This window comes from Podarcis erhardii, assembly GCF_964252035.2.
Source record: "Podarcis erhardii genome assembly, chromosome: 6".
Classification (NCBI taxonomy): Eukaryota; Metazoa; Chordata; class Lepidosauria; order Squamata; family Lacertidae; genus Podarcis; species Podarcis erhardii.
In genome coordinates this window covers 52,720,085-52,744,313 of record NC_138510.1, presented here as the reverse complement: position 1 = coordinate 52,744,313, position 24,229 = coordinate 52,720,085, and the positions used below count along the sequence as shown (strand labels likewise).

At 46.3% G+C, this 24,229-nt stretch overlaps 1 protein-coding gene across 1 annotated transcript; it reads right to left on the bottom strand.

Annotated features, from left to right (window-relative positions):
- Nucleotides 1–7,690: 7,690 nt before the first annotated feature.
- On the bottom strand, nucleotides 7,691–24,010 carry HECTD3 (HECT domain E3 ubiquitin protein ligase 3). Its single transcript, XM_081865490.1, has 21 exons — nucleotides 23,513–24,010; nucleotides 22,229–22,389; nucleotides 20,936–21,028; nucleotides 20,514–20,649; nucleotides 18,873–18,988; nucleotides 16,906–17,019; nucleotides 15,437–15,519; nucleotides 14,526–14,691; nucleotides 14,030–14,111; nucleotides 13,481–13,663; nucleotides 12,340–12,392; nucleotides 11,860–11,924; nucleotides 11,214–11,317; nucleotides 10,731–10,850; nucleotides 10,391–10,480; nucleotides 9,772–9,978; nucleotides 9,548–9,677; nucleotides 9,158–9,232; nucleotides 8,655–8,736; nucleotides 8,313–8,384; nucleotides 7,691–7,896 (listed from the first exon to the last, which is right to left on the bottom strand). Exons 1-21 carry the CDS (start codon nucleotides 23,867–23,869, stop codon nucleotides 7,812–7,814), a joined length of 2,574 nt encoding a protein of 857 aa, XP_081721616.1. The 5' UTR covers nucleotides 23,870–24,010; the 3' UTR covers nucleotides 7,691–7,811.
- Nucleotides 24,011–24,229: the final 219 nt, after the last annotated feature.

Below are 24,229 nucleotides of genomic sequence, written 5' to 3'. Positions count from 1 at the left end.
TTGTATCTTGCCATTTCTTTGCAGAGAGAAATTGTCTATGGGAGCAACCAAAGCACTGGGGGGCAGGCATATGCTTGAATATACCAATATGCAACTTCCGTTCAAAATTCAGTGGTTACTCCCAGGGGAAAGAATGCTGGATTGGAGTAATGGAGATCAGTGGAAGAGAACTCTTAATCTTGCTAGCTCCAACCCTTCCCTTCTCAACAGGCGTGCATATCGACTAGCCCATTTAAAACAACTGTGGTCTGGGAATTAAAAATATAGTTCACTCAGCAGTTTGTATGGATCCAGACTTTGTGTCTGAGCGTTAAACGCCCTGCTCCCACTACCTGCCTCTTCTTTCCCCCTGCAAGATGCTTCTCAGCATGATATCACGACTTTTCCCAGGGAGGAGAAGCTTCTTGTTCAAGCCTATTGCACTCCTACTTTCGCTTTTGGAACTTCTATGAGATACTGCCACAAGATTTTGCTTTTTCTTCTTGTTCAAACATTTCTTGACATAGCAGATGCTCCTTGTCATGTTCTCCCCCTATGTTATAGCCATTAATTCTGCATGTTGCAAGAACCTGATAGAATTTACAAGTAGCAGCCTATGGCTTAGTCTTGAGCTCCTCATTAAGGGACTCATAATTACCACCATCTGCAGTCTTCCTGAACTTCTTCCCTCATCTCTTTCTGAGTTTATCTTATCTCTTCTTTGGCACCATCTCTATCTAGGTTAATTTTCTCTTTAACTTCTCGTTTTTGGCTATACATTCCTGAGTACAAATACCCAGGCAGTGCATTAATTATGAACAGTGTACAGCCTATTCCTTTCCTGACAGCCATTTCTGTGTATATTTCAGGGGGCAGGAAAAAGGCCATTTAGGGACAAATAAAATGCAGCCCACTGACACATTTACAAACAGGAGAACCTCTCATGGGCACCATGCATATGCCACAACCAAGCACACACACTTCTATTGGCTACAATTCTTCAAGCATCACAGTGGGAGGAGGAAACAAAGGAAGGGCGCCAGGGAAGGCCTTTGTGGGTGGTGCATGTGTTCCTGTGGCATGCAGCAATAGCTATAAGAAGATATAAGATAATAGCTATTAGTGATAGTCTACTTCCAGTTTGTCTAGGCCCGAGTTTAAAGGCGCTGGCTCATTCCTGCCTAGCTACCCTACTAAATCAGTGGTTAGAGATGGTAATTAATGGTAATTACTGTGTTTATTTATTAAATTTCCATACTGCCCTTCATTTGACAATCACAGGGGGCTTACAATATAAAAGCACAAAAACGCACAACAGTGAAAAACATAAAAAAAAAACCATAAACAATACCCCCCCCATTTAAAAAGCCATAGACTGTTTAATTAGCCTGTGAGAAGAGGAATGTTTTAGCCTAGCACCTAAAGATACCGTATGTAATGAAGGCTCCAGGTGAGCCTCCCTAGGAAGAGCATTCCACAAGCAGGGAGCCACCACAGAAAACACCCATTCTCGCGTTGCCACCCTTCAGATCTCTCATGCAGGAAGCACATGAAGAAGGGCCTCAGATGATGATTGCAGGGTCTGGGTCAGTTCATATGAGAAGAAAAACCCTTACACAGCACTCTTAGGCTGCAAAGCAAAAATAGTCTTCTACAGCCCTGAAGAAAGCTGAATCTACACAGAAAACACAGAATGAAAGCACACAGGACCTGTGGGGCAAAAGAAAGAAACGTCTTTCAACTGCCTCACAGGCCAAGTCCTGTGGTGCTTCAGTACAACAAATTTATGTCACTGTCAGGTTGTTCAGATCTATTTTTTATTAATGTGCAATTGGCACTCAGTTTTATCATAGAATCATAGAATCATAGAGTTGGAAGAGACCACAAGGGCCATCGAGTCCAACCCCCTGCCAAGCAGGAAACACCATCAGAGCACTCCTGACATATGGTTGTCAAGCCTCTGCTTAAAGACCTCCAAAGAAGGAGACTCCACCACACTCCTTGGCAGCAAATTCCACTGTCGAACAGCTCTTACTGTCAGGAAGTTCTTCCTAATGTTTAGGTGGAATCTTCTTTCTTGTAGTTTGGATCCATTGCTCCGTGTCTGCTTCTCTGGAGCAGCAGAAAACAACCTTTCTCCCTCCTCTATGTGACATCCTTTTATATATTTGAACATGGCTATCATATCACCCCTTAACCTCCTCTTCTCCAGGCTAAACATGCCCAGCTCCCTTAGCCGTTCCTCATAAGGCATCGTTTCCAGGCCTTTGACCATTTTGGTTGCCCTCCTCTGGACACGTTCCAGTTTGTCAGTGTCCTTCTTGAACTGTGGTGCCCAGAACTGGACACAGTACTCCAGGTGAGGTCTGACCAGAGCAGAATACAGTGGCACTATTACTTCCCTTGATCTAGATGCTATACTCCTATTGATGCAGCCCAGAATTGCATTGGCTTTTTTAGCTGCCGCGTCACACTGTTGGCTCATGTCAAGTTTGTGGTCAACCAAGACTCCTAGATCCTTTTCACATGTACTGCTCTCAAGCCAGGTGTCACCCATCTTGTATTTGTGCCTCTCATTTTTTTTGCCCAAGTGCAATCCTTTACATTTCTCCCTGTTAAAATTCATCTTGTTTGTTTTGGCCCAGTTCTCTAATCTGTCATGGTCGTGTTGAAGTGTGATCCTGTCCTCTGGGGTGTTAGCCACCCCTCCCAGTTTGGTGTCATCTGCAAATTTGATCAGGATGCCCTTGAGTCCATCATCCAAGTCGCTGATAAAGATGTTGAATAAGACCGGGCCCAAGACAGAACCCTGTGGCACCCCACTAGTCACTCTTCTCCAGGATGAAGAGGAACCATTGATGAGCACCCTTTGGGTTCGGTCAGTCAGCCAGTTACAAATCCACTGAGTGGTAGCATAGTCAAGACCGCATTTTACCAGCTTCTTTACAAGAATATCATGGGGCACCTTGTCAAATGCCTTGCTGAAATCAAGGTAGGCTACATCCACTGCGTTCCCTTCATCTACCAGGCTTGTAATTCTGTCAAAAAATGAGATCAGGTTAGTCTGACATGACTTATTTTTCAGAAATCTATTGGTGATCACAGCATTCCTTTCTAGGTGCTCACAGACTGTTTGCTTAATGATCTGCTCCAGAATCTTCCCTGGTATTGATGTCAGACTGACTGGGCGGTAATTATTTGGGTCCTCTCTTTTCCCCTTTTTGAAAATAGGGACAACATTTGCCCTCCTCCAGTCTGCCGGGACTTCGCCTGTTCTCCAGGAATTCTCAAAGATACTGCCAGTGGTTCTGAGATCACATCTGCCAGTTCTTTTAATACTCTTGGATGCAGTTCATCTGGCCCTGGAGACTTGAATAGATCTAAACTAGCCAAGTATTCTTGTACTATCTCCTTAGTTATTCTGGGCTGTGTTTCCTCTGCTGAATCATTTGCTCCAAATTCTTCAGGTCGGGCATTGTTTTCTTTATCGGAGAAGACTGAGGTAAAGAAGGCATTGAGGAGTTCAGCCCTTTCTGTGTCCCCTGTTTGCATTTCACCATCTTCTCCTCTGAGTGACCCCACTGTTTCTTTGTTCTTCCTTTTGCTACGGACATTCCCATAAAAGCCTTTTTTGTTGCTTTTAACCTCTCTAGGAAGCCTGAGTTCATTCTGTGCTTTAGCTTTTCTGACTTTGAGTCTACACGTGCTGGCTATTTGTTTGAATTCCTCTTTGGTGGTTTCCCCCCTTTTCCATTTTTTGTACACATCCTTTTTTAATCTTAACTCAGTTAAAAGTTCTTTAGATAGCCACCCTGGCTTCTTTAGGCACCTTCCATGTTTCCGTCTCATTGGTATTGCCTGAAGTTGTGCTTTTACTATCTCCCTCTTAACAAACTCCCAGCCATCATGAACTCCCTTTCCTTTTAGTATTACTGTCCATGGGATCTCACCCAGCACTTCCCTAAGTCTTTTCAGTCTTACGTTTTTCATATCACACCAGCAGGCGGTGGTCGTTGATGGAAAGCTTCCATGCCGAGTTTCTGGGTCCTCTCCTCAGTTACTACATTCACCTTCCACTACTGTTCTCCATTTTGGGTTCACACACAAGTATTTCTGTACCTAGGTGCATGCACCTTTTCCAGAAGAAATCACTGGAATTTTTAAAGAGTGAAAGAGCAGATGTTACCAGCCCTTGGCTATCATGCTTCAAAACTGGCAATATGGAGGGTGCTGCTTTTGAGTGGGGAGGGTGGGCAGCATCTATTTTTATTTGGTGTTTTTTTGTTTGTTGCTTAATGCCAAGTTTTTGCACAACACCAGTATTTCACTGTACCAAAACTCTAATAAAGAGTTACATTTTTGTCCCTTTTCTGCTGCAAGACAAAAGCCACATTAAATGTGGGGAAAGTGCGGGCTGTCATCTCGATGGCAATGTTTTGGAGAGGGGGGTGGGAATCATGCTGGGACAGCACCGATTCCACAATAAACATCCGTCTGGAAGCGCCCTGGGCTTGGCTGAAAGCAATCTCGGGTCTTTCACACGTGGGCTAGACTACAGTGCCCCCTGCTGGGAATGCGATCAGTCACAGGAAGTCGGCTCGCGCTTGTTCTCAAGCAGCTTTTGTGTGAAAACCAGCCCAAGAGACCCCGAGAGTGACCGATTAACCAACCCACGACTCAACCTTGCTTCCTCAGCCGCGACTTCTCGCTCTGCTGCTTCCACCTCTGAGGCCGCTCGCGCCTCAGCGCCTCTCACCCCTCGCACCGCATAGTGAGGTCACGTGCTTGCTTCAAGGCTAGGCGCTGTGCCGTCCTTGTGGCTACCTTGAAAGGAGGCAGGTTGTCCTCACCTGCGGTTTAGGTTCAGTCAAGTAACGGCTCCCTGCCGAACCACGGGGTAGAGAGCGAGCCACGTGCAACGGAGAGCAGGGCTCCGCCACACCTTTCACAGCTGAGCTGAGAATTTCAGCAGGTGCAGCAGCTGGCGATGCAAACGGCTGAAATTCTCTTTTTTGCACGACTTATTAAAGAAGGTGCGGGAGCCCTTGCTCTCCTTTGCACCTGCGAGTCGCGCGCTCGTCCTGCTACTCGACGCGCGTGGCTTGGGGTCTCATCCCCACCCGGGACCGGCGCGAAATGTTGAGCCACCTGCAGTCCCTCCCTCACGCATCATGGCGGTGTCGGGAGGGCAGAAATGCATGTCCCCCTTCTGCGCGCCTCTCCAGCAGGCGCGCTCTGGAGCCCGGGGCGCGGCCCTCTCTTTCGGTGCCCCTCATTGGCCTGCTGTGTGGTCTGTAATTAATCCCCCGCCGCAGGGTGTCGGGGAGTTACACGTCCTCGCCCAGCAGGGGAGCCCCGGCATCCCCGGCTAATCCCCGTTTCTTGTCGCTCTCCTCAGGGGGCCCGCCGGCACCTCCAGCAGCCCCTCTTCCTCCCTGTCAGATTCGCAAGTGGCTGTGCGCAGGCCTAAGACGGGGGAGGAAGCTGCCATCGCCAGAGCAGGCGGCGGTGTTCGCCTAATTTACTGAGCTTAACCCTGCAGCAAAAACTGCACACGGTCCCGCTCGCCGCCTCCCCATATTCCCTAAGGCTCTCATGACTCTTATGTGGGGAAACCCGGGAAGGCGCGGAAACGGCTGGGAGGGTTGCAAGAACCACGCCGGCCGGGATAAGAGAGAGCGGGTGGGGTGGAGGAGAGGAGCATTGAAGAGCAGCTTCGAGGTGCTGTGAAGTCGCGGGATTTAAGCTTCCCTTCCTGCCCCGCTTTGCATGACAAAAAGCCCAGCTGCAGAGATGACACCGTCCCTTCCCCCCACGCCAAATTCACCTCCCCAATTACCAATCAAGCCCATTATGCGGCTACAATAGCCTTCAGCTCCGAGGCCCACCCAGGCAGCCAACATACAGACAGTACATCCTCGACCCATGAATGGAGCCATTTTGCCAGAGTGTTCCGTCTCCCCTCTTCTATTAAACACAGCCCATTGCTGTTACTGGGAAATAAATACTAGTAACTGCTGCTATTTGAGTAAAGTGAAGCTCGTGGCTTTTGAGGGCCACAGTCTCCATTTAGCATTGGGAGCAGGCAGACCCTGCTGTTTTGGAAAACTTATCGTCAAAAAGTGTTTCGCAGTCCCCCAGAAAAACGTATATTCCCGGTTCTGTATTCCCACCCCTCAAATTCTTTTCAGAATGTCAGAACTCGGCCTATCTTAGCAAACTGTCTCTAACAGCTAGCCAAGCACAGTTCTAGTTCCCTCAGCCAACACGGACAGCTTTGGTGAAAGGCTTTAATGAAGGTGGTATCAGAGAAAGCCTAATATCAAATAGATGCAGGGATTAGCAGGAGTGTGGCCCCTCACAGTCAGCAAAGCAGAGGAGGGGCTGACTTTTCCTAAACCTCCGCATCATCTTATGTTATTATATTATCTCATGGGTGTAGCCAGTGGGGGCAAGGTGGGGCAGCTGCCCCCCCCATCAGGTAAAACAATAGAAATACTTAACTAACTGATCAATCACATTGGTTCTGCCCCCCCCAACAAAGTTCTGCCCCGCCCCCCCAAAAAAACCTGGCTACGCCAGGACATGGGATTATATTGGGCTCCATTGTGCCATACTGATATGCTTTGGACAGGTAAGAAGGGTAGCTGAACAATTTAAACAAAACAATCTTAGAATTAAAATGGTCAGACCACTCCTTTTAATTATGGTGCCATAATGCCTACTGGTGGCCAGAGCTGACCACTGCAACTGCTGAGACAAAAACAGGAAGACTTGGAAGAAGAAAAGTGGGTGGAGGGAGTATTGAAAACTTTGGACTGTAGTTCTGCACAGAAGCAGGCATGGAAATCACTACAAAGAGGAGGATCCCGAACTGTAACCTGAGGATGAAGTCATTAACAATGTTGGTGTGTAATGAGGGGACAGTGTAAGTTAGTACTAAGAATTTGTGGTGATATTGCTTGTGGATTGAATGTATCCCACCCCCACACACCCCGATTGAATAGATTTTTAGTACATTATGTGTGCTAATTGGATTATCAATACCAGGATGTCTATGTCATCAAGAACTGTTTTTCAAATTACTGGTACTGTATTAAGTACATAATTATCACTGTACTTTGTTGCATTTCCTTTCCTTATTACAACCCTCCTCCCCAAACAATGTGCATCTAAACCTATAGCTCATGATAACACTACACACATCTGATGCAGTGGATAGTAGTCCACAACAGCTTATGCAGTCATTAAGGTGCTGTAAGAGTCTTGTTTTCACTGCAAAAACCCCCAATACTCCTCTAGAACTTATAATTAAGCTGTGGCCCTCATGTTTATCTTCGGCTAGAAAGATTGACAGAGGAATCTTATAAACATCACCTCAGGTCCATGGGATTTGCTCCCAAATAAGTGGGTTTGGAATTGCAGCCTAAGGAGAGGTACAGGTTTCAGAAGAGAATTAAGAATATTCTAAAATGTCAACTAACAACAAATATATTTTGCAACTGTCTGCATTTCTTGTTTGACATCTTTCCTGAGAAAGAAACCAGAATTATTGAATTCTGGAATCCTACATGCCATTGTCCACTTGCTGGCAACTTGTGTCAGAAATGAAGAGTTTTTCACCATTCCCATTTTTTGTTTTGGGCTCACTAAAATCCAAGGGGGCAGGCTGTCCGTTTTATTGTATCTGCTTATCAATAAACTGCAAGCCTCACACTTGGTAATTTATTATATATACACATACATGCTTTCTGGATCTTTATAGTAAGAGATTATTGCATGTAGGAACTATGTAACACAGAAGAAATGGTTAACAAGACCTCAAAATAGACTCACTCCTCCCATGGGCTCACATCTGTGTCAATAGCCACACAGTTATAAGCCGCATAACGCAACTTTTCCTCGCAGACTTTGGCCCTATAAGTGAAAAAGAAGAATCACATCAATATTTTCACATACCTTCTGGTCATCCCAAACTCATCTCTGACTCCCCAAGATGTTATGCTTCTGTAATTAACACCCCACATTGCTGATACTCCCATCTCCATGCATATTATTCTCAATGGCAGCCACACTTCCCAGTACATTGGCCTACTTCTTAGCCCTTCCCCATATCTCCCCCATCATAATCCGCTTTGCATTGCCGCACTAGAAACTGGGAATATCATGTCCCTGGTCACTTGGTGATACTCTAGGCACCTCAAACTCACCCAATGTTATTCCCATGTCACAGCCCGCCAAACCTTTCAGCTGCCTTTCCCAGGTCTGTGCCACAACCACTGGGATTTTGTCCAATACACCCTTGCCCAAGAGATTTATAGAACAAGACTTACGAAGCATAGTTTGGCAAAAAAAGTGTGCTGGAGCAAGTGGAAGATTCAGGAAGCGCATCAGTGGTTTCAGAGCTTTGAGAGAAGAGATAACAAATCAGTGAGATCTGTGGAGAAGGCTTTACCACACAATAGAAATACAAAATGGCTGCCAATCCATCATCACTCACTCTGCAATATGATGCACATTAACAGAACATAAGGAGAGCCCTACATGTCAGATCAAAGGCCCATCTTGTTCAGCATCCTTTTCTCACACTGGGTAACCAGATGCCCATGGGAAGCCCGCAAGCAGAACTTGAGCACAACAGCACTCTCCCCACCTGTCATTCCCACAACACTCACCCTAATTTGTCAGGATAGATATAAATCCGAGCAGGAAGTCGGCTTCTTCCAGTAACAAACCTCAGGAAGCGACTGCGATCCTCTGAGGGGAAGAGTACACAACCATCAGAAACTTCCAGGGAGATCTCACCAAAAGTTATTATCCACAACAAGCTTGCCCAGTATGCATGTAGGAATGAAAACAAGACCCAAGCTTTTACTGGGAGCCAGCCAATGTTCGAGGTGGGAGTAAAAACTGACCCTCCTAAACAGGGGGAACCATTCAGTCGGGGGAGCTGTTGTAATAGTATGTTTGGGGCTATTTTTCTCCATTCCCATCTCCCATTGCCACATTGCTGTGACTCCCTCCAAGTTAAGTCTCTTAAAAACAAAACCACTTTCTGGGAGTGGTTATGAGCCACAGTGGGAGAAGCCTCTCAAAACCTACTGAACCTGCAATTCATATCACAGATTTCTTCACATCATCACTCCATAACAGTGTGTATTTGCCAACATCTACTTACCATTAGTAAAGTTGTTCAAGGCTTCCCAGAAATACTGAATTCTAGTATCTGATGGTTCAAAATCCTCAAAGCGAGCTGTGAGAAGAAGAAAAACAGATAGATGGTACAGGTTATGGAGAAAAATATTGCTGGCACAGAACCAAGGTCCAACTGAAGGGGAGAGGGAAAGATGGTATGCCCATTATTTGGGCAGAACACATTAAGGAAGAAAGGAATATATACCTAGGCACATGGATATGAGGTGCTAATATGCTAGCTCAACCCACTGATATGGCATTTGTACTGTGAATCTCCACTCAGTGCCGTAGCTGAATGTGGAGTCGCCACATGTTTTATGATAACATCATGTGGTATGTTACCCATGAAGAGTGCAAGGTCTCCCACACTTACTGAGCTTCTTTAGAGCCTCAACGGTAACTTCAGGGTCACCACAGACCTTCTTCTCCAGTTCCTGCCAAGTGAGCAGATCCAGTACTGCCTGAGGCACTACCTTGAGAAGTCCAGCCTGCATGGCCGCAAGCTGAGAGAGTCAGGAAAGAAGAGACAGATAAGATGGGGCAAGGAACCACCAGTCAGCACCAAAATCCTATTACCCGAATGCTATACTGAATTACCTGCTCCTTGCTCTCATTTAGCCGTGCCTTCTGCACCAGGCGGATGAAATCCAAGCGGTCCTCATAGTGCACCACAGTGCGAGTGCCACCAGGGATAAGCTCCACCATGCACTGGTCGCTCAGCACAGTGGTGTATGTCAGCTCATGCCCAAACTTGAACTCAAAGGTCTCTTTGTCCATTCCTTCCATCATCTCCAGAAGCTTCACCTGAAAACAAGGAAAGGGATAATCTCACCTATGCCCAAGAAAGCAAGGAAGTGGCAGACAGGGATTTTATAAAAAAACCATAGCCATAAATAAACAGTTATTATAAGATATTGTCAAACACTTTCTATCACCTGGAAGCTTGCATTATGTCTAAAACTGTGCAGCTGTTATGGTTGGAAGCTGCAGTATTTGTGTGTGGACCATTGCTATGTGTTCAACATCATGAAATGTTGAAGGAAGTTTACTTACGCACCCCTTCACCCTCCCCACTGGCAGATTTAGAAAACAAAATGAAGCCAGCTGCTCTGCCATGCCAGTATCCAAATCCACAGGCCATGCAGACAAATGCTAAATAGAAATCTGCACCCCATGTTTCAACAGCGACTCCTAGATACACGTCCCAGTGACTCACCAGCACAGAGTCAACAGCAGGGAAGTCCTTGCTCCAGCTCACTTCCTCCCCTGTCAGTTGCTTCCAGACAAAGCCAGGCAGGGCCAAGACCTTAAAGATAAGAGGAAGGAGAGATGCAGCACTGCAACACATTGCCTCCAGATGTGGTCTTTTGTGTCCCACTATGCTCAAAGGAAATGCTCAGGAAGGAAGACAAGGCAGTTCCTAGATCTGATTTTATAAGAATACTTGCAATTATGAATGATTAGAAAACAATTTGGCACAGTTTGGCACAGGAGAAGGAAAGTCTGACTTCCACTACTGGTATCAAAGAAAGATCCAGCCTTCATCCTATACTCACCAGGAACTCCTTGCCACGCAGGGCGGCTCCCATGATTTGCCCAATCCACTCATATTTTGTGAACTCTTTGCAGGACGGGTTGGGGACATACATGTCTCGGGCCTCTCCGGTACCACTGCCCTGAAACAACAGACAGTTCAGCTCAAATGTCCTGATAGGGACATAAGAATGAATGTTAAAACACATGTACAATCCAGTCTCTCTGCATTAATTTCCCCATGCAATAGTGGCACACTAAATTTCCACACTGACCAGGACTAAGCAGAGGGTGGATACAGCAGGAATAAAAGTTGGATTATGGGAAAGCTGGAACCAAAGGACAGTGCTTTGGTGTCCATATTCTCCCTCAGAGAGCACTGCTACCTAAGCACTTTCCTTTCTCCAGAGCTTGCCCAAATCCTCACATTGACAGTCTCTTGAGACTCATGCTGCTCTAATATCCTTAAGAGGAGGAAAGGGTTAGCTTCATCAGGGAGCAAGCACCTGGTTGGACGTGCGGACGAAAAAAGGCAGCGGCACTGGAGTCTCAGCTGAACTAGGACACAGCTCCTCGGACATATCAGCAATGCTGTCTCGGAAACCGCCACCTGGGAGAGAGAGCACATGGAAGTGTGTGATCAGCTTTGCTATGTTGTCACCACCTGCTTGCGTTCCTGAATACATTAGCTGGATTTCAGATTTTCCCACTCCCGCTCTTGAGGCCTATCCAATTTTCTGTAGGATGCAGAAAACCCTGAGAGGACACAAGAAAAATATTTGAAACTATGTTTTCTCCCCACCAAAATCTCTTCACACTTGGCATTCTCCCTGGTGGACCCATTGGAGGAGGGGGGCTCAGGCCTCCGTTGAAATCTTCTGCTGTAACTAATACTTCAATCCCCTTCAAGGATGCAATTGGTTTAACAGCCAACTCAAAGGCAGCAGCAGAGTTCTCAACACTGAACCACTGTACTACAAATCACCATCCTTATTGTTTATGCTCCTAACCAGAACTCTGTTCAAATAATAATAATAATCTCCAAAACTGACTCAAAAGAAAACCCAAATTTTCAGCTTCAAACTCTGGAAACTGTCAGAGATCAAATTTCTATTAGCTACCATTTTGGACTACACAAAGTGCAAAACTTACCCTGATCAATGATGCCCTCAGCAATGAATTTACACTCCCACCACTGGTCATAACGTAGCGGCCACCTGAGATGAATGAAAAATGGTCACTTAAACCTACCTGTGGAGGTTTGTGGGAGGCACTGCATTGCTGGTGAAAGTGCAATTATTCTAGCGCCTCTTTTTCCCAGTCGGAAATCTTTTGATATATTATTATTATTTCCATTTCATTCCTATACTGCTTTATATTTTTAAGAAATATGGTAATAGCGCCATATTTCTGTGTGGCCCAGAACCTACTAAGGTCCTTGAATAACTGGTATGTTGCAAATATTTGCAGCAAGCTCTCATTTATAAAAATAAGGCTCTGTTTTCTTTCTGAGGATTCAGCTTTCACTTTACTCGAAACTTTGTGGTGCTTGGCATTCAGGTACTTAGGCTAGAGACACCAAGCTGGAAGGGGCAGGGAAGACGCAGGTGGCTGCTGGATGAAAAAACTCACCTGTAATCCAGGGCCTTCTCATACTTGTCAGAAGGTTTTAGTCCCTCATATACCTAGGAAAGCAGACAATGCAGCAGAGGCATCAAGAGAAGAATCCTGGGCAATGTGCTTGCAGATAGGAAAGCAGGAATAGGCATCCTCTGAAGGTCTTGATGAATTTGTTACACGACGACTGGCAACAGGCAACATGCACCAAAGATGTACAAGAAGTTCTTTTGCGCACTGCACAGTCAGGCAGATCCCTAACAACCACCAACGTATGTGTAGCAAGGGACACACATTAAATTAAAAAGCTAGTGTGACAAAGTGGCTAGAATAGCTAGGGTTGGATGTAGGAAACCCAAGTTCAAAACCCTGCTCAGCCATGAAGTTTATTTAACACACTTGGGCAAGTCACTAACCCCACAATATTAAGAATAAAAAGGTATAACCTCATTTATGTCAGCTTGAGCTCCTTGGTGAAAAGACAGGATAAAACAAACAGTAAACAAGCAATGAACTACAATTTCCAGTTACCCCAATGCCTTAGAAATGAGAATGAACCATAAACACACGATTCCTGCAAATCTGAACTAACATACACCTTGAAATTAGAGTTTAGAGAAGCGTGAACTAATTGGTTCTGGGAAAGGTTTGAACCAGGTATGTTAGTTATTTAATCCCATGTGAAAGAGGAAATAATCATCATTTTATCATTTTATCTGAGGTACATTGTGCATGTGCGTCACCAGCAGCCACTGCTGAATTTCTTCTTATATTATAAAGTGAGGGGCTCCAAAAACACACGGCTCCCATTAGCACAGTAAAAGAGCAAAATGGCTAGGGAGGGGCGAAGGGACTGTGAGCTCCTCTCCCTGAGCCTGTCTGCTCATGTATTCATGCTAAGCCAGGGTTTGGGTTAGTGTGACATGTAAACCAGGCCACTGAGTAGGACTCCCAACCACACAGAAGCTGCATCGCCCTGCAAAACTGTTTGCTGAGCTTATGCTCAGAGATGGATCTTGCTTTGAAGGTATAGGCTGAAAAAGCATTTCTGGAGTACAATAGGACAGAAGACATGTTGCAGGTTGCAAAGGCAGAAGACTCCCCCCCCCCATCCCTCTTGCCACAGAGTACCTGCTAGTGGGTGAGCTGGACTTACCTGAGTGAAGACTGTGTTTTTACAGCTGGGGTCAAGTGCAGGATTGTCACGATGCTCCATGGCCAGGCGACGGTTGATGTAGAGCCGTGGCATGAAGTTGGGCTTGCTAGTCTCTGAGTCTTTGAGGCACTGGGTGATTAGCACTGTACGTCTTTTGGACAGCAACAGGAACTGTTTGATGTGCTATCACGGGCAAAGCAACACTGGGTCAAAGTCAGGAATATCCCGCACAGTCCTTCTCCTACTTTACAAACCAGCTGGCTCTACTGCCAACATCACCGCAAACTATTCTAGCGCCTCTCTTTCCCAGTAGGAAATCTTTTGATATATTATTATTATTTCCATTTCATTCCTATACTGCTTTATATTTTTAAGAAATGAAAAGTCTCAAAGCAGTTTACAACCTACCTTGAAAGATCAGATAATAAAACAATCCAGAATGAAATATTACCGAAAAAAGTCAAATATAAAGTAGACATTCAAAGCAATGGTTTATTTCCCCAAGATAGAAAACACAGAAATTGGGAATCAGAAAGTCCCTCGCCTCACCTTGAGTTGGCTGAAGGTGCCAAGTGTGTAGTCCCAGGCTGGAACAAGATGGTGAAGAACACTATCCAAGATCTTGATAAACCTACCCAAACCAAAAGCACAATAAATAAATACCAACGTTGCCATTGCAGATGGCGGCAGAGTAACCAGACGTGTTAAATTTGACCCCTACATTTACTCCTACATTTCTTGCTATCTCTGTTGGCTTCCCTCCCTATTTCACCCGACAAGCTGATTAAGCAGGTGAGGATTTACAACTACAGGTGAAACAAAACAAAAGGAAACAATAAATAAATTCAATAGGGTTTTACAGCACAGACACCTAGTGCTGTACCACAGTGCATGAACACGCACATGCTCAGCCCACTACCACCACAGTGACTGTGGAAGCTCTCGCTCTTTGAGGCATTTCATATTGCAAAACAAAGAAATGCTGTCAACAACAAGGGCAACACCGAGGCTGGAGAATGTTCCTCAGCCCTGCCCTGCTCCATACCTCTGGATGATCACAGCCCGCCGATAGAGCACATCAGGGTCTCTTCCCTCCAGGCGAGGATACCTCACCAGGTTGGCTGGCTGAAACATATCTGCATTGAGCCCCAGTTCCCGTTGCCGAGAAGATTTGATCTTTATTCCCCGTAGCCGAACATCTATCCCATCATCTGTATTAAAAGGGAAGAACAAAGCAGCTTAAGACACATCGGTCAAATAGGGAACTGTTTCTCCAGGAGGCGGGAGAGAAATACTGGGGGGGGGGAGAGTAGGGATGAGGGTCTCTCTTTGGGTCACTCTAAGTGACCCATGGTTATCACAAATTGGGGGTGGGTGACTACTGGAGAAATTCCAGGGCTTTATTCATCACTTGCCACAAAAACAGCAAACCTGTGGTGGCTTAAAGATTAATAAATGTATTGTGCCTTTGCTGTTTTTCCTAGATAAAATAATCACAAAATGGCATCCACCAAAGGGGAAGCACCAGGGCAGCTGTCAAAGCAGTGAACCACTAAGGAGAAAATAATAATAATAATAATAATAATAATAATAATAATAATAATAATAATAAAAAAAAATAATCCTCAGCCACTCTGGGTGGCTTCCAACAAAATATTAAAAATACAATAAATCATCAAACATTAAAAACTTCCCTAAACAGGGCTGCATTCAGATGTCTTCTAAAAGTCAGATAGTTTTTTATTTCCTTGACATCTGATGGGAGGGCATTCCACAGGGCGGGCACTACTACTGAGAAGGCCCTCTGCCTAATTGTACTCTGACTCTAGATGAAACCTGTCTGGGTACGTAACTACAGAGGGAGTGAAATTCTAAACTGGAGCATTTAGAGAAAAGCAGGGAGATCATTGCACCCCAGGGATTAAAAGGCGCATCCCCAAACTGATACCCACACACCTCTGCACTCCACAATGCGGATTTCAATGACAGGCAAGTGAGCAGTCATGTCTTCCAGCACACACACATCCCCGATGTAGCTCCTGGAGACACAAAAACATCTATTTCCTCTTGCACAAGGTAGGCTTACCACCCCCCTCCAAAATAGAAATCCTTTAATCTTACATGCTCAGGGGAAGTTACATCAAGGTGGATGTGGGAGCCAGAAACCAGAACTCCTGGGATCTGTTTCCAACCTTCTGGGTACCCTAAAGAGACCCATCAATCACCTTCAGATGGTTTTCGAAGGAAGCACAGGGAACTTTTATGCTCATGAAGGCAGTGGGTTGGGGTGAACTACACTGTATGTTTCTCCCTGAGACACTGTAGCACGCAATGGTAGCTTTATGCATTACCTCAGGAATATGAAAGATGCCAGGAAATGCCTCCTCATAGTATAGAGCAGAGATGGGGAGTCTGTGGCCCTCCAGACTGTATCTCCCATCTTCCCTGATCTTGCTGAAAGACAACTAGAGAGCCACAGTTTCCCCATCCCTTGCATAGATAAGTATTTACCACATTTTAAAAAGTATTGCATTTTGGGATGGCACTTTACTGTGGACCTCCAGTCTGCCCTGTGTGTGGCTTTATGTTTTTGCCTTTTGTACTTTATGTAACTGCTTCTATTTAGCCTTGAGTCACAGCTGCATTTTGTACATACTGCATTTTACTGGACTGGTATAAACATGTGTTGGTTCTCCAGGTGCTGTAGTGTTTGACTGGGGTTGGTGGGTGGACTATTAACTATGTTCCTTGATGTTTACTTATCTCTGAGGTCATATACTGGGCCCTGATTGTGTGTCTTTGGAGTTATAAGGGTGTGTACGCTTATATATCAGTTGCTATGGACAGAGGGAGAACTAATGGTAGAGGATGGATAAACTGGGAGAGCCATGGGCATAGCCAGGGGGGTCCACGGGGGCAGCTGCACTTGCCTCAAGCCAATAAAAAAGTTAATAATAATAATAATGAGATATTTCCTTCCTTGAACCCGTTGGGATATAATAGGCTACAAGCTCAAAAACAAAGAGATGTCCATTAGCCGCTAACACTTCAGGTCTAGTATTTTGTTGCTTTTCTTCACCATCTGATTACAATAGAACCCCTTTCACATTCACTTCTTCTCTTCCCCTTTCCATGCCTCATGAGGTAAAATCAAAGGTGCCATACAGGCATAGGCTAGAGCAGGCATGGGCAAACTTGGCCCTCCAGATGTTTTGGGACTACAACTCCCAATATCCCTAGCAAACAGGACCAGTGGTCAGGGATGATGGGAATTGTAGTCCCAAAACATCTGGAGGGCCGAGTTTGCCTATGGCTGGGCTAAAGAAAGAATCTGAGCCAAATTTAGGCTCAGTTTCACACCTGGTTTTCCTCAACAAGCAAATTCTCTCTCTCCACCCACCCCCCACCTCCCTCGTCTGACTTACTCATCAATGCCCACGTCACTCAGCTTCTTCAGGTTATCCCCCTCGCCACCATACACAGCCACCCTCTTGGGCATGAAATTCTCATCTGTTGTGTCCACAGTCAGGAACAGCTTCCTGGGGGAGAGAATTAAAGGGTAAATGTGAGACAACAATAAGATACAGGACAAGTTTCTGGCTTTTAAAACTACTTCCCAGAGCTCCTATGGACAATGGAGGGTCCAAATATGCTTAGAAACCTTCACTGCAACGAGCTGAGAAATGTGGGTGTCAGAGCTGCCCGAGGTCCCAGCTCACAAAGGACCAACGCCAGTTCTTGTTATATACAAAAAGTCTTTATTGAAGTTCAGTTTCGATTTCAAAGCCATGGCGCGCAGCTCTACGTCTTAAACTCTAGACCGCTGAAGCTCCGTCTGAATCTCCTCCCCCCAGACACCAGTTTAAGACTCTAGCCTTGCTCCATCTCTTCCTTTGCTCTTTCCTCCTCTGGGTCCGCCTGTCTGCTGGGGTCTTGCCCTTTCTAGACTCTTCTGACGCTGAGTCCCCTGAGTCTTCCCCCAGCCTCCGGCAGGCTTTAGGACCTGGCTCCCAATCCGGGTCCTCTGCTGTCCCGCGCGCCTGTACATTTGAACTTGGCATGCGCGCCCAGCCGGCAACCTTTCTCCTGACCGTTACACTGCTCCTGTCACTGCTTCCCCCTTCGGGGGAGCTAGCTGGACCTGACTTCTCCTCCATTCCCTCACTCTGCGATAGAGGCGTGGCCAGCCCTGACTCATCTTCTCTCCCTACTGGAGGAGACGCTGGCCCTGATGCATGGGACTCTTCCCCCCCACTCCGCTCTGGTGGGGAAACTGGTCCTGATCTCCCGCTGCTGCTTTGGGAGTCCCCGCTGGCCCCTTGCTTCTGGTGTGTCCCCCCTGGGACCTCCCTTGCCCTGGCCATCGGCGCCCCCCTCTGGGAATCTTCTGAATCGCTGGAGAAGCTCATGGAATCTCTCGGGTCACTGTCATACTCCCCTACGCTGCCCTCAGATTCTTCCTCTTCACTCTCCGTTTCCTCTCTTCCCTGTGCCTCTGCTCCTGAGCCCCTGACAGTGGGGAAAGCAGGGGAAGGGTGCAGGGGAACCTGGCAGGCGATAGAACTGGCTATGAAGCTTCCCCCAGGCTGGACCTTTATGTGGCTTGGAGGAAAAGCTTAAACCTTCCCAGGAACGAACCAAAAAGGGCCAGAAAGACTCAGCCATTTTGAATTGAGAAGGGTGGTTTTTGTACATCACTAGTACTACATTCTGCACAAACCTATGTGATCACAGAAATCTTACTTAACAGGAAAGCCAAGGTGGGTGGAAGAAGAGGTGGGGATGCCTTTGTCTGCCATATGGAAAGGAGAGGGCAGATTCAAACAAATATTTTGCTGCAAACCTCAAAAGGGCCATTCTGAAATTGCTCAACATTCAGTTTCATGGCAGTGGTGGAATCACAGTGGTATACGTGAGAAAAGATAATTCCTTTGTTGTTGTGATGAAGGCAGTAATAGTTTAATTTTCTACCCACCCTTCACCTTGAGGTCCCAGAGTGGGAAACAACCATTTAAAATACAGCACTAAAAACAATTTAAAACAACTTACAGTCACAAAAATAGTATGAGTCCCAAAAATATGCATCTCAAGTGTCAAAGGCCAGTTTATAAAGAGGTGCATCTTCAGCACCAAACTTAAAGCCTCATAGCACCTAACCAGAAGTCTTTTCCATGATTCCCTCTTTGGGCAGGAAGAAGCCCAAGCACAGAACAAGGCCAACATTCATGGGCATTAACATGACCCAGCTGCTTTCAATGTAGCTTTCACACTCAGTGAGAGCAGAGGAAACAGGGTACTTATAGGAAGTAGCTGATTAGGCCAGGACAGCGAAGTGTCTGCCAGTGATGTCCCCACATATAAGGAATAGGCTAGTAAAGGATAGGGAACTCACTTGATAATCGTCCCTTTCTTCATGTTGAGACGGACCCAGTGCTGACCCTGAGACCCATCACTCTCCCAGTAGGTATCTGCATGGTTGTCTGTCAGGCATGAAACATTGAATTCTTCCTGAGGGAAGCAAAGACAGACTGAGGGGAGTTAGAAATATCCATGTAATAACTTGCTTTCAGGCAACCCACAAGATCCCTCCCAAGAGGATGCCAACTCTAGAACCTCAGACAGGAACTTTTAGTTCCAGACACTCAGGCATCCAGCTGCACCTTCCTACTATCCCTGAAAATAACTGAACACATCTTCCTCCCTCAGGGCTTCCTGGATTTTTACCACTCTCCATTCACCTAGGAGAGGCAACCTGCAGATCTATGAAGAACGTTAGAGGAGACACCAGGCACAATGTCCTAGCACTGATCAGGGTAGTTAAGCATTATCAAATTTCAGAGAAAGACTTGATGACCACTAAAATCAGCAGGTGGCCAACTTAATCTGAAAGTTTGCAGACCTATGCCAAGACAACACAGAATTCAGAAGTGTATATATTCCTACAACTATAAAAGTTGATCAAGTAAAACACATTATTTCACACATTATTTTATTTCATTTTCTGGAACCAAGAGAACAACTGTCTAATAACCCATTCCAGGGGCCGGTGAAGTTCATTTCATGAGTAGAGCCCTACCATTAGACAGAATAAGGCAGTCGCCTCGGACAGCAAATTCTGGAGAGTGGCAAGATTTTGGAGGACAGAGCTGTGTGCCACATGGCCTACCCTGTACCCCAAAGCTAGCCTGCTGCCCCCAAGTCTGGCTGGCCTGTCCCCAGTGTTAAAATAAGATTCAACCGCCGGTCTAGTTGTACATAGCATTGGAAGGGAGTATCATTTTATCCTTTGCCTCAGACAGCAAAATCTCTTCATTACCAGCAAAGAGACACCCAGAGTCTGTTTACACAAATAAGTTATCCTGACCTAACAAATTCTTAACTCAGTTCACCCTAAGGTTATAGGTATCAACCAGAAGTTATCTGTTGTCACAATCTGGCTGGCTCCCAGACTTAATAAGCAGCAAGTAGATGTTGTCAGTTTACAAGCAGATTTATTAAACACCATCATTGTACTCAGAGCAGCTCCCATGGGCTACTGTCTCTTTCAAGATGTTGAGGCATCTGGGCTCTGATTTCGGCGCCAACAGGAAGCACGCCAGAACCTCGCCTTCCACTTCCTTGATTGACGCCTTTCCCTGACCCTCGTTAACCTATGGGAATGGGGAGATTCTGGCTGGCCTCCTACCTTTTCCTCTGACGAATCATCCCTCCCCTATGTTGTTGCTAGGGTCCGCTTATCAGCGACTTGGCCTCTCTCCAGCCTCCTCTTCTCCGGCTGAGGAGAAGGGGTTGCGGGCGACGGTCTTCAAACAGCTGAGAAGGAAGCAAAACTACTCCTTCCTCCTCTGACTCTCTGTCCCCCTCATCACCCTCATCGTCCCTCTGGGAAGCCCTGTCCCTGACATCTGCCTTTGCAAACCCTTTAATATTAGCAAATGATGGCCTAGTGGTTAGGATGCTGAGGCAACAAGCGACAGTATGCATGAAGGCAAGGTCTCTATGCAAAGGAGCCTGGTTGATAGTCACACTTTACCGTGTAGGAGGACACATCAATGCTGTCCACATATTGCTTGATGCTGCCCAGATTCTCATCTTCCTTGCCGATGTGGTCATAGAGGAAATGCACCAAGTCCTCATCACATTCGTAGCTCCATGTGGGTGGTACAAATCTAAAATGGCAATAATTGGTGTGAATAGTACAGGATGAGCGAGAGATCTGCATTTACATAAATTTACATCCCCGATCATACTACCCAATTATATCCTCCAGGATATTATTTTTACTCCCACTTCTGCACAAGCACTACTCCCGATAGAATTAAGTCCTCAGGCATACAAAGCCTGGATAATATGTAGAAACGTCCAGTGCCGCGGGCCCAGTTACCACTTTCAAATTAAGTGCATTGGCTGCCCCCCTTTTTCTTATTGCTGTAAAGGAGGTTGCATGCCCTTTACCGGAGTCTCTCTACCGCAGCTGCATCTGGCTCCATGATTTTTGGCTTTGCCCCAAGACGGAGGGAATATGTTAAATCCACCACCTGCTCCCATCTGGAAAAGGGAAAAAGGCAGAATTAACAACTATAAACTTCTGTTTAAGCAAACAGAAATAGGAAAAGTTCTAACTGCATTATTAGCTACTAAAACAAGAGATAAGTATCTGAGAATAATTCAAAGGGTTGATATATAGCCCTTTGTTTAATGCTACAGAGGATCTAATTTATAATGCTTATAGTAATAATAATTTTTGCTGCTATTAAAATGAAAAACCTTACATTTATTAGATAAAACAACAAAATGGACACACAGAACTTAACACATCTTAGACTTACTGATAAGGTTTGAGCCAAGTGATGTGTGTGTTTGTGCGTGTTTGCATACATTTTTGACACAGTTGTGAATATCCCTTTTTTACAACTTTGGGAGCTGTGGACAGGAGTGACAGTGTTTGCAGTGCAGTAGCTGTACTCCTTGTTCTCCCCGAAGACATTCAAAGTGAGGGCAACACTTCCTACTTTCACTCTGAATTGGCTTCGTTACATCACCACAGTCTAATCTGATTGTCTGTTTTCCACTGTAATGTCACTACACCGCTTATTTGATCCACAATTGGCTGCAATAACGTAATCCGGAAGAAGAGAACCTCTCTCCCCCTTGGCACACAAGCTGTAGATCAGAGGAGGAAATCAGCCATCAGGAAAGAAGCAAACAAGAGATGAACCACCTGAGAACATATGCCACTCCCCCCCCCCAAAAAAAAACTTTGAAATTTTGGTACTGATACAAATTTCTATTAGAAACTAAGAACTGAATGTAGGCAAAGTGCTCGTGGTTGATTCCGTTAGCAAAATGATTGGAAGCTACTAATTTAGCTTGCAACCATAGGTATTTCTGAAAGTCACACATTCATTGATAGTATTATGTATTTGCTTTGGCCACCTCATGAGAAGAGAAGACTCCCAGAAAAAAACTCTGATGTTGGATAAGACTGAGGGCACAAGGAGAAGGGGACAATGGAGGACGAGATGGTTGGACAGTGTTCTTGAAGCTACCAGCATGAGTTTGACCAAACTGCGGGAGGCAGTGTAAGAGAGGAGTGCCTGGCGTGCTCTGGTCCATGGGGTCACGAAGAGTCGGACACAACTAAACGACTAATCAACAACATGTATTTGCTTACAGTGAGTGCCTTCCCCAATAGTCCTCCTCAAAAGCCAATCAATCCAAACAAAATGTAGAGATGGTTTTCAGTACCTGATTACAGGCTTATAATCCACCCCAAAGAGTTGTTGCTGCCTCTGGATTCTCTCCATTGATTCCACTGGCACCAGCCTGTCCCCACCATCTGCATGCTTGCACATGAGTACCCAGCCTTCCTCCAGATCACAGCCAATCTTGAATTCCTCCAGTTGCTCCTATGAGAGAAGAATATGAAATCATTTGTCCAGTACAAAATGCGACATTGGAATCCAAACAGTTTATCAAATCCTCATACATCATACAAAGAGATTTACACAGATGGTTAGGAACACTGATTATCTATAGAGAAATGTACAGCTCCTACTAATTGATTAAAAACCAAAATGCATGTCTTTAGTCTGTGCTAATGAGTGTCTATGACTACTTTTTCAGGTTTCTACAGACCAACAACCGTCCCCTTTCTCACTTGAAAGAATGCACACGCATGCAATCTCAACAAAATGGTATTAAACCGACATTCCAATTATAATTATAGGAAATTTGCTGAATTCTAAAAGATTGTAGGAGGATGCCCAGGTATACATGCATAGGAATTACTGAGGTTTACTAGCACATAGCCTTTGAGGGCCATGCAGTTATCAAAAAAATCTCCCCAACTATAATAAGGAATGTTGTTGGTATTACAGCTGTTTGCATATTCCTTATTGTTGCTATTTCCCAAGTGCAAAATGTGACAGCCAGTTTATTGCCACACTAATACTAAAAGGGAAAATGATAACCAAGGCAGGGGGGAAAAAACATCATATGGGCCAGGAAAAACTGAAAGGCTCTTCTGTCAGCTAAATTCGTATCAAGGAACCATAAAACTAGCTGATAGTAATCTATGACTGTAAACAGTGACAGGAATACTTGTGCCCTGTGTTACCATCCTTGAGTGCGCATGTAGGACACAGCCCCCAAAAGCAATGGGAAAGATAGGATGAGATGTTTATCTCTGTTACTTGTGTCTCAAGCCTCCATCTACATTTGCTCTAGCATGCAAATTATGTAAGTTGGGGGGGGGGAGGTGTCAACCCTAAAACATTTGAAATTATAATACGGGCTCAAGTGCCTCTGAACATGGGTAGAGTGCATTTCCTCCTCTTCAGAAAGCATCCCGGCTGGATTGCCAGTTCACACCAGGAATTCTGGACAACAGGAATCATTACACGGTAGGAGGAATGTGGCGCTAACGGGCTGGAGCCCTGGCAATTTACCCTCCTCCAACTTCCGCGTTCAGCGGGTGCGGGTGCCCGTGCGCTGCAGGCCCCGCCGGGGGCTACACCTTGCCACACTCACCTTTGTCAGCTTCACCCAGAGCCCGTGCCCGTTGCAGTATTCCTCGCCGCTGGCTCGGATGCACGAGCCCTTGCGCAGCTCGATGGTGCCCCTGCCCAGGCCCTTCCTGCCGCCCGACCCGGAGCCGGCGCCGGCCTTGCTGGGGTTCTCCCATACCGACAGCAGGGTCCGGCCGGAGGCCGAGGCGGGCCCGGGGGCGCTGGGGTCCTTGCAGATCTTATACTGCACCTCGCGGGGCACGTAGCACAAGGCGGCGGGCAGCGGCTCCGCGCGCGTCAGGCACCCGATCGCCTCGCTCAGAAAGCGCAGCCGGCCTAGCAGCTGGTGCGGCGACTCGCCGGCCGTCGGGGGCATCATCCTGGCCGCCTGCAGCCGCCGAGGCGGGGTTGGCCCAGAGGGAGCAGCTCCGCCGGTTGCCCCTTCCCTCCCGTCCCGATTCTGGCAGCCGGCGAGTCTTTCCCCAGCGCGGCGACCCGGAGAGGGGCGGCTGCGGCTGCTTCCTGCTACTCTCGCCCTCCTTCCTCCTCGGTTCTGCCGGGTGTACCGTAAAGCAGTCTCTATCGGCGGACGGGTGAATGAGCAAGCCTAGCATGCAAGAAGCCAGGGGAACCGCGCAACGGGAATGGGTAGGCGGCAAGCCCCGCACCCCGCGAGGGAGGTTTAGGCCTAAGGTGAAAGTGGCCAAGGAAGGTCGACGCGCAAGATCTCGGACTCCGT